Source organism: Echinops telfairi, unplaced genomic scaffold, assembly GCF_000313985.2.
Source record: "Echinops telfairi isolate 266 unplaced genomic scaffold, ASM31398v2 ScPeMD7_7424;HRSCAF=8462, whole genome shotgun sequence".
In the NCBI taxonomy this organism is placed as follows: Eukaryota; Metazoa; Chordata; class Mammalia; order Afrosoricida; family Tenrecidae; genus Echinops; species Echinops telfairi.
Genome location: NW_022111324.1, coordinates 46,582,139 through 46,591,801, shown reverse-complemented (window position 1 = coordinate 46,591,801; position 9,663 = coordinate 46,582,139). Strand labels below are relative to the sequence as shown.

At 56.6% G+C, this 9,663-nt stretch overlaps 1 protein-coding gene across 1 annotated transcript in view; it reads left to right on the top strand.

Annotated features, from left to right (window-relative positions):
* Window positions 1-9,249, top strand: part of LMOD1 (leiomodin 1) — a 45,302-nt gene extending 36,053 nt beyond the window's left edge. Inside the window, exons 2-3 of the mRNA XM_004699800.2 lie at window positions 5,967-7,511; window positions 8,451-9,249. Of these exons, the coding sequence (XP_004699857.1) occupies window positions 5,967-7,511; window positions 8,451-8,477 (1,572 nt within the window). The 3' untranslated portion in view covers window positions 8,478-9,249. The remainder of the gene's footprint in view (window positions 1-5,966; window positions 7,512-8,450) is intronic.
* The last annotated feature ends 414 nt before the right edge of the window (window positions 9,250-9,663 follow it).

Sequence of the window (9,663 nt, the reverse complement as noted above, 5' to 3'; positions counted from 1 at the left end):
CAAGGAAGGCACTTCTGCAGCCCCCTATATCATATGATGAAGCCCCCAGCCCCACATGAAGAACTCTATATTCAGTCTCTGTTTTTAGGGGGTTCACTACACTCCATCTGTGGGCAGGAGCTGGCGGGCAGGGGGGTGGACACGTAGGCACACTTGTTCACATTTCCATTTTTGAAAAGTGTATTTCCAGCCGTGCAAACTTAAGGGAGCGAGGTCATAATCCCACCCCACCCACATCCTTCACGTCGCCCCTCTTTCTGGCCCTCACCCCCGCCCCCCTCAGCCCTCCCAGAGGCCCCGGCAGCCAAGAGGATGCCTAGGAGCGGCTGCAGGGCTGAGGAGAGCGCCCGTGCTCCCCAGGGTGGGCTCTGAGCGAGCGAAGAGTGTGCTAGGAAGGGTGGGCTAGGGGAGGTGTCAAGTGAGGCCCTGTCGCTGAGCCACGGCAGGAATGGGGACACTTCCGAGGGGGAACAATGAGAAAGGGGATGCCTGGCCTTTTCAAGGGCCTGAGGGGCCCAATGCTCTCAGCGAGGCACCTCGAGGTTCTTGACTCAAAGCCACCTAGCGAGCAGCCGCAGACCACCCCCTGACAATCTACTGCCACAAGTCAGAGACCACAGTCACCCCACGGAGCAGTTCTGCCCATAACACGGGGCGGGGGTGGGGTGGGGGGTGGAGGAGGGCCGTGCCGGGCACCCATCGGAACCCACGTTGACAATGAGGCTCTGACTGAGGCAGGCGGCGGTCTCAGCCAGGGACGCCTGCTCTGTGGGGGTCAGCTCCCTGCTCTATGGAGTTTGATGTCAACTTGTCCCCTTGTCTGCCACCCCCACCCCCACCCCCACCCCACTAACTGGTGCAGGTAGAGGGGCGTGTTCCACGTAGCACTGGGACCCTGGCCCAGGGCTGGTGCTCCCCCTCCGCGCCCCCTGCTTGGTGAACGAAGGCAAGCACCACCACGTGGCCCTAGGCCTTTGGTCAGTGGGAGCTGCTTCCTTCCTGGGAGCCTGACCGCTAGGTTCCTGCCACCTGTGATGTCACATGTGGTTAGATCCTTTCCGGGTTTCTCCTAATCTTAAAAGGGGAGGAAAGGTACTGCTGCTTTGTCCCTGTGGGCTGTGGGCTTTGTCCCTGGGGATGTGGTGTTATATGTCACCTAAACCCCTCTTGTTATGGGGGGGTGGGCCTTGTGTGTGGCAAACCATAAAGTGAGACCTAGAGACATATACTGAGCTGCTAATCACAAGGTCAGCCGTTTGAATGCACCAGCTACCAAGTTCTACTTGGTCCTATAGGGTCCCTATAAGTCAGAATCGACTCAGTAGGTGAGCGAGACAGGAACTCAGGCCAAAATCACCCCCAGAGTCACCAGGCTGCACCTGCAGGTCTAGAAGCAAATGAGCAGTTGGTCAGCGGGGACCGCTGTCTGATAAGCACACAGGAGGCTGCTCCGCTGGGTGCCCAGGGCTCGCCTCCATAGAAACTCCAGCCCTGGGAGGACGCTGGGCTCTGTCTCCTTTTAAGGCAACGTCTGAGCACTCTGGCCCCAGCCCCGCTCATTCCTGGCTATTTGGAGGAAAGTGGTGATTAATCAGCCCTTCCCCCTCCCCAGCCTGTTTTTCATTAGGTTTCTTTTTAAAGGGCTGGCACCTCTCCTTGGAAACAGGCACCAGGGAGATCCAAGCCAACCAGGACCCCCTGTGAGGGAAGGACCCTAGCAGTGAGGGGGCAGGATCCAGTCAGGGCAGGAAAATCAGGCTGGCTGGGAAGGGCAGAGGTTGTGACTTGGAGTCCCAGGTCTAAGGGGGTTGGGAGGTTGTGCGCTTGGGTGGCCAGGGAGACCCACACACCCAGCGAGATGCTGGGGGCGTGGGGGTGGGGGATGGCAGGTAGTGCTTTGCCCCTGTCTGGGAAGGTCAGAGGAGGTCACAGGAACATAGTGGCTGCTGGGGAGACAGTTTGGAAACCCGTTTTCTGAACTTTTTGTGTGATGTTGGCTGAGTTAGCCTATCTTCGGATGCTCAGCTTCCTTCTAGGGAGGTCTGTGGCCTGGCGTTTGGGAAAACAAGCGGTCAGGTCTCTCCCCTCGACTCCTGAGGTGGGAGGAGGGGTTGACGATGAAATCCATGGTGAACCCGGAGAAAGGAGGGAATTGATCCCCTGGCCAAGCTGTGAGCAGACCTTGGGACTCAACTCACTCACAGTCAGTTCCAACCCACAGCAAGCCCGGTTAGGGCAGGGTAGAACTGCCCTGTGCATTTCCAAAACTGTTACTCTGGACAGGAGTAGCGAGCCCCATCTTTCTCCTGGTGGTTTCAAACTGCTGACCTTGGGGTTAGCGGTTCAACACGTGACCCGTTACGCCACCAGGGACCTTTGTGAGAGTGTCCTACCACAGCTGAAGGAGCCCTTGGGTGGTCTAAATGGCTAATGTGCCCAGCTGCTGAAAGGTTTGCAGTTCAACCCCCTCCCCGCCCAGACACCTTGGAAGAAAGGCCTGGTGACCTACCCTAGCAGCCGTCGCGGGGGCACCAGTGGTTCCGTGCTGGCATCCTTGCCAGGCACTCTGTGCACGGTCACCCCCGCTGCCAGTGGAGGCCTGTGCGTGGTCACAGTGTGAAAAAGACTTCCGCAGCACTTCCAGGTGAAGACAGAGCAGGGAGCAAGGCCTACGGATCCACTTCTGGAACACAGACACTGAAAACTCTGTGGGTCACAAAGGTCCCATCCTGTTGTGCTGAACGTCCCAGGAGTCACGGGGTGACAGGTGACAGCGACAACAGAAGGGCTGGCCCATTCGATGGTCTCCTGTGTACGGTCCTATTTCACTCTTCCTTTCAAATCCTGGTGTGGGATGCTCACCTCCACTTCTGCATGCAGTCCTGAGCCAACCCCCACAGGGGGCTCTGCTTCCACAGGAGTCCCTGGGGCAGCTGGGCCTGGGCCACGGGGCGCAGGAGGAGGGAAGGGGAGCATTCCTAGGCCCTGTCTCACCAGCCTGTGCCCCTTGGCTGCAGGCGGTGATCCCAGCAGTGGAGCCAAGGACTCCAGCAGCTAAATAAACCCAGGGCGGGTCCCCAAAGGCAAGTGTTTGTTCTGTAGGTACAAGCCGTCTCCATAGGGCCAGCGGCACCCTCCATGCCCTCTGGGAGGGGCAGGGGCAGGGGCAGGGGCAGGGAAGAGCTCACAGAGCCAGAGCAGAGATGGAATGCTACGCTCCAGAAAGCCTGACAGCTCTTCAGCTCTTCAAAGCCCTGCCGGGAAGGCCATCCCGGCATCCCTGGAGGCTCTGCTCCCTCCCGTGGGTGTGGCTTTTCCCAGTTACAGGCTTTTATTTCATTTCTTCCTATGGTTGAATGAACTTGGATGTCACTAAGGACTACAAGTTCATTTCACTTGGACTTTACCTCTCTCTCTCTTTTTTTTTTCCCTCCAGCCACTCAGATGAATATTTAGGCCCAAGGGCTGAGGAATTTGAAGGTTTGGGCTTTTTTTTATCTCCCGTAAATTTTGTTTTTAAAGAAGCACACTTAAAAAAAAAGAAGCACACAGATTTAGCTACACAGCCCATTTTAACAGAGGAAATGGACACGACCCAGTGAGACCCTCCTTCAATGCGGTTCTCCCTCTTTCCTGCCCCCCAGCCCCACCCTTCCTCAGTATCCTATCCTGCCTCTCTTGCCCCCATCCCGGGCCTCTTCGTAGTCATCGAAGTCTTATCTTTCAGGGTAAAAAACTCTGTTTCTTTTTCTTTGCTTTGCTAATAATAATAGTGTTGCTAAATATTTATCTTTGTGAGGCTGACTAAGTTTGCGAAGCATAATGTTCCCCAGCGTTGTTCCTGGCTGGCAGTGCTTCAGGGAGTCGTCCTTACTTTTTATTGGTGCTTGATATTCCAGTTGGACAATGAAAATCTCCCTTCTATCCTCAGGGCAGGGGCTCCTGCTGCTCCCATGCGCAGACCTCCTCCTCTGAGCCTTGTGGCTTCTTCCAGCTCTGCAGAGGGAGGGCTGGAGGCCAGGGGGCACGCAGGGTGGTGCAGATATGACCCAGTAACTTCCCTGGACAACCTGTCAACACAGAGACACAGAATCCTCCCGAGGCCAGCCAGTCTGGGGGAGTCCAGGGCTGCCCACAGAGGTGCAAAGCTACTACTAGAAAATGAAGGGCAGTACTTCGAATTCACACTCAGTGGAGAGGTCCTTCAGTCTATGATGTCTCCCTGGTCTCTGTATGGTTCTCACGGCTGTTGAGTAGATGCCGACTCACAGTGACCCTATAGGACAGGGTAGCACTGGCCCTGTGGGGTTCTGAGACAGTAACAGTGTGAGTAGAAAGCCTCATCTTTTTTTTTTAATCATTATATTAGGGGCTCATACAGCTCTTATCACAATCCATACATACATCAATTGTGTAAAGCACATTTATACATTCATTGCCCTCATCATTCTCAAAACATTTGCTCTCCACTTAAGCCCCTGGCATCGGCTCCTCGTTTCTTCCCCTCCCTCCCTGCTCCCCACTCCCTCATGAACCCTTGATAATTTATAAATTATTATTTTGTCATATCTTGCCCTGTCTGCCATCTCCCTTCACCCACTTTTCTGTTGTCCGTCTCCCAGGGAGGAGGTCACATGTAGATCCTTGTAATCGGTTCCCCCTTTCCAACCCACTCTCCCTCTAAGCTCCCAGTATCGCCACTCCCACCATTGATCCTGAAAGGATCATCCGTCCTGTATTCCCTGTGTTTCCAGTTCCTATCTGTACCAGTGTAAATCCTCTGGTCTAGCCAGACTTGCAAGGTAGAATTCGGATGAAAGCCTCGTCTTTCTACGGAGCCTCTGGTGGTTTTGAACTGCTGATCTTGAGGTTAGCAGGCCATTGCACAACCTTCACACCGCCAGGCCTCCTCTTTATCTCAACGAGATGGTGGTGGCGAGTTGGTACTGGCGGCCCTTGAATGGGCCCCACACTGTTCAACCACAACACAGTGGAACACACTGCTTGCCAGTCTTGTGCCAAAGCCACGGTCAATTGCCGTCGATCTCATGTGATCCGTTGGGTTCTCCATGGCTGGGTTCGGGAAGCAGATATCTCACCAGGACTCTATAGCCCGTCTTAGTCTGGGTGCTCAGCTGAAACCTCTTCAGCACGCTAGCCGTGCACGAGCCTCCACAGACAGATGGGTGCTCACTGTGCTGGAGGCTGGGAACCGAACCAGGGTCTCCCGCATGGAAGGTGAGAATCCCATTGGACCGCCCCTGCCCCTGAGGATGGTAGGCAGAACTTACAAATACCCTGATTCATAAAAATAAAATGTCAGCAACTTTATGTTGTTGGTGCCCCCAAGACATTTTTTTACCTTTTTTTCTCTTTTGATAAGGGGCTTATCCAATTCCAGTATTTGAGAACCACTGACTGATCCCGTTGGAAGTAGAGTTGGGACTAGGATGAGGTGTGTGTGGCATTTGACTCAGACACAACATGGAAGGGAGCGCCCAGACTGAAGCATCAAGATAAGGAGTATGTTCATGTTCTCGTCTGAAAAGCCAAAATGAGTGAAAAATTCCATCATGGACTGAGTATCAGACTTTTAAATAAAGGCAGGGGCATTATGACAGCTTTTGCCATTTGCCTCGGGCTCCAGTGTGGTTCAGCCTGGCACTGCTGGATGCACTCCTTCCGGCGCGCCTGGCAGAGAAGGGTGACTCTGGGCACCTTCTGCAGGAGGAGCTGCCACCGGGCCTTCAGTCTCTGGTGATCCTGAGCCTTTCAGGCCATCTCTGCGGCCCTCTCCCAGATTCCCATGCTGGTCTTCATGAAGACACCCAGCCACTTCTCCAGGCCCCAGCCTGTCCCGCTGAGGCTCAAGGGCAGTTACATAAGTGCTCCCCACACTGGTCCCCTTATTGGGGCCTTTCCCTCATGCAGCTTTTCATGTTTATTTTTCTTTTCCGAATTCTTAGGAAAGCAAACCAGTGGAGACCAAGGCGGATGCCAAGAATGGAGAGGAAAGGGGCAAAGATGCCGGCAGAAAACCCCTGGGCCCCAGGCGGGACTCTGATCTGGGGGGGAAAGAGCCCAAGAGGGGTGCCTTAAAGAAAAGCTTCTCCCGAGACAAAGACGGAGCTGACGGCAGACGGGAGGAGAAGCCCAAGGACGAGAAGGTCATCAGGGGCATTGACAAGGGCCGGGTCAGGGCCGCAGTGGACAGGAAGGAGACAGGTCAGGACGGCAAGAGCGAGGAGAAGGCCGGGGCCACGAGGAAGGGAGAGAAGGAAGGGAGCGACCGGAGCCCCGAGGTGGGCCGAGACGCGGGGAAGAAGGGGGAGGGGCCGATGCCCCCGGCCCCCGAAGAGGCGAAGGCCAAGGTAAAGGGGCCAAGTAGAAGCCCGGCCGCCGCCAGAGAGGCTGAGCAGAAGACCGGGGAGCGTGCGGGCCCAGGCGCCAGGACGCAGGAGGAGAGGCCACAGGGAGGAAGCGGGACCCAGGACACCAAAGCGGAGGGCGGGAAAGCCCCGAAGCACGGACCCTCCAGCGAGAAGGGACCCCAGCGAGTGAGCGAGGCCGGGGTGCAGGAGGGAGGCGGGGCCGGCCCGCCCGCCCCCGGAGGCCCCGCCCAGGCCGTGGATGGCCCCGCCCAGGTGGAGGAGGAGGCGGCTCCCAGCATATTTGACGAGCCCCTGGAGAAAGTGAGGAACAACGACCCCGAGACGACGGAGGTTAACGTCAACAACTCCGACTGCATCACCAACGAGATCCTGGTGCGCTTCACAGAGGCTCTGGAGTTCAACACGGTGGTCCGGGTGTTTGCCTTGGCCAACACGCGGGCGGACGACCACGTGGCCTTCGCCATCGCCATCATGCTCAAGGCCAACAAGACCATCACCAGCCTCAACCTGGACTCCAACCACATCACGGGCAAAGGCATCCTGGCCATCTTCCGGGCCCTGCTGCAGAACAACACGCTGACCGAGCTCCGCTTCCACAACCAGCGCCACATCTGCGGGGGCAAGACGGAGATGGAGATCGCCAAGCTGCTCAAGGAGAACACCACCCTGCTGAAGCTGGGCTACCACTTTGAGTTGGCGGGGCCCCGGATGACCGTCACCAACCTGCTCAGCCGCAACATGGACAAGCAGCGGCAGAAACGGCTGCAGGAGCAGAGACAGGCCCAGGAGGCCTGCGGCGGCGGCGGCAATGGCGAGAGGAAGGCTCTGCTGGAAGTGCCCAAGGTGGGCACCCTGGCCAAGGTCTCTCCGACGCCCTCCCCGCAGCCATCTCCAAAGCCCTCTCCAAAGAACTCACCCAAGAAGGGGGGTGCTCCGGCTGCCCCACCCCCGCCTCCGCCTCCCTTGGCCCCACCGCTTATCGTGGAGAACCTGAAGAACTCACTCTCACCAGCGACCCAGAGGAAGATGGGGGACAGGGTGCTCCCTGCCCAAGAGAAGAACTCTCGAGACCAGCTGCTGGCCGCCATCCGTTCCAGCAACCTCAAGCAGCTCAAGAAGGTTAGCAGTGGGGCGCAGGCTCAAGAAGGGCTGGGGAAGGGCAGGGCTGAAGGCAAGGCTGCCGAAGGCGTTGGGCTTAAGCTTCTGGCTTGCAGGGCTGATGGGTCTCAGGTCATCTGGTCGGTCCTCCTGCCTCCAGGCAGGTGCGTTCCAAGTCCCTTTAAGGCGCAATGGTATCCCTACTTGAATGACTTCAGTACCTAACGCCATGGCACCTGTCCTTCCTGCATCCTGCAGCTAAACCTGTGTCCCAGAGGCGGATGTACCGCAGGGCTTCGCAGGCTTTGCTCGCTACTACCTGCCATCTTGGTTCTACGGAATTCTCCCTCAGCACCAGTGGAGTCCTGCCTGTCATCTTATCCCAAAGGCCTTTGGAGATTTGCTCCCTGGGAGAGGTTGACCTTTGATCAGCCAGTGCCAGGGACACACAAGCCCCTCCTCCTCCAAGGCCTGCCTCCCTGGAAGCCTTGCCCAGGTGACAGTCTGGGCCACCTGCCCCTCTGACTTGATGGTGGCAGTTGACTCTGCCCCCGTGCTTTGGGGCTAGGTACTGGGAGGGAAAGGAGAGATCTCCATGATCATTCCAGCACTCCTTTGGTGAGATCCAATTTTTTTAAAATTTATTTTTAAAATGTTTTTGATTTTTTTTTTAAGATCCAATTTAAAAAAAAATCATTTTATTGGGGGGCTCACACTACTCTTATCACAATCCATACATCCATCCATTGTGTCAAGCACATTTGTACATTCGTTGTCCTCATCATTCTCAAAACATTTGCTCTCCACTTAAGCCCCTGGCATCAGGTCCTCGAGATCCAATTTTCAAGGGGGTGGGGTGGGAGGACTGGCGTGTCATGCCTCCAGAAGAAAAGGGAGTGGCATGATTCGAGGCCCCAGCCCAGTTCCTGTCTCTAACCTTTCTCTGCTTTGCTCCCACAGGTGGAAGTGCCCAAACTGCTTCAGTAGGACCAGACTGCCAGGCCTCACCTCCTAGGACCTCACAGACCCCAGCCCCTCACTCCTGACCGACCGATCAACTGACCTGCTCTGGAGGTCCCGATTCCACCACGCAGAGAGTGTGAGGCGGAGGCCGCGCTCGAGAAAGGACACCTGACCTCTCCTGGCTTTCTTTCCTGGACCCCGAGGCGCTCCCAAAATGTCTGTGGTTGCTTTTTGTTGATCTTGAAGCCGAGGTTTCTGGGCAAGAAGAGTCCCTTTAGCGTGCCGCTGAGAAACTGGCATTGTCCTGAGCCCACCCAGCTGGCAATCAGTGGAAAGCTTATGATCCAGGAAAGCCATCCCCACGGGACCACATACCCATCCCAGCCCCATGCCCTCCGGGCCAGGATTCAGGCCTCTGAGGAGCCCTTGGGCCAGGCTGCTGGGTAGTAGGACCCCATGTGGGGCAGTGGCTGAGGGACTGAGAGGGTGTGGGGCCTCAGGAGAGAGTGGGGAGGGTTGAGGACACCCCCACAGTCTTCTCCCTGTGAGCCCAGACGAAGCAGAGGATATGGCAGGGACAGGCAGCTACCTGGTGGTGGGGAGTGGGCTTCAGAGGGGAGGAGAGGGACAGACAGCAGCTGGACCTGAAGGTTTGATGCCAAAGCAGCCGTTTTCCTCACCATCTGCTGTTGTATAAATAGCCATGTATCTGTTTTTCCATAAGATTTTGATAATATATACAAACATTAGCTGTGAATGGCTCTGGTTGCTCCGTACTAACCCCCCCCCCCACGGGGGAGCCCCCGGGGGCTCACCCTTACAGCCTGGAGTCATCAGCTGGAGCTACTCTCAGGGGGATGAGGCCAGTATTGTGCGCGGGGCCCTGACATGGCTATATTAGGCAAGTTCAGGGGATGCTCGGCCCATGACTCTTCCTAACAGTGGGCTCGCGGCCAGCTCCTCACAACAGTCACAAGCCCAGGAAGGCAGGCATCCCTGAGCGGGTGTAGAAATGGAGTAGCCACTTGGGGAGCAGGGCTCACAGGAGTGTGGTGAAGGCACACACGCAACGCTCTCCCCTAATATCCCAGTTCACTCCCGGTCAAGTCGCAGGCATCGTCCTGACGTGGCAGGGCCCCTGTGCCCACCAGCGGTATATATCCAAGGCATCCGTCGGATTTCTGCTGGCTTGAAGTCGCTGCCCCCACCT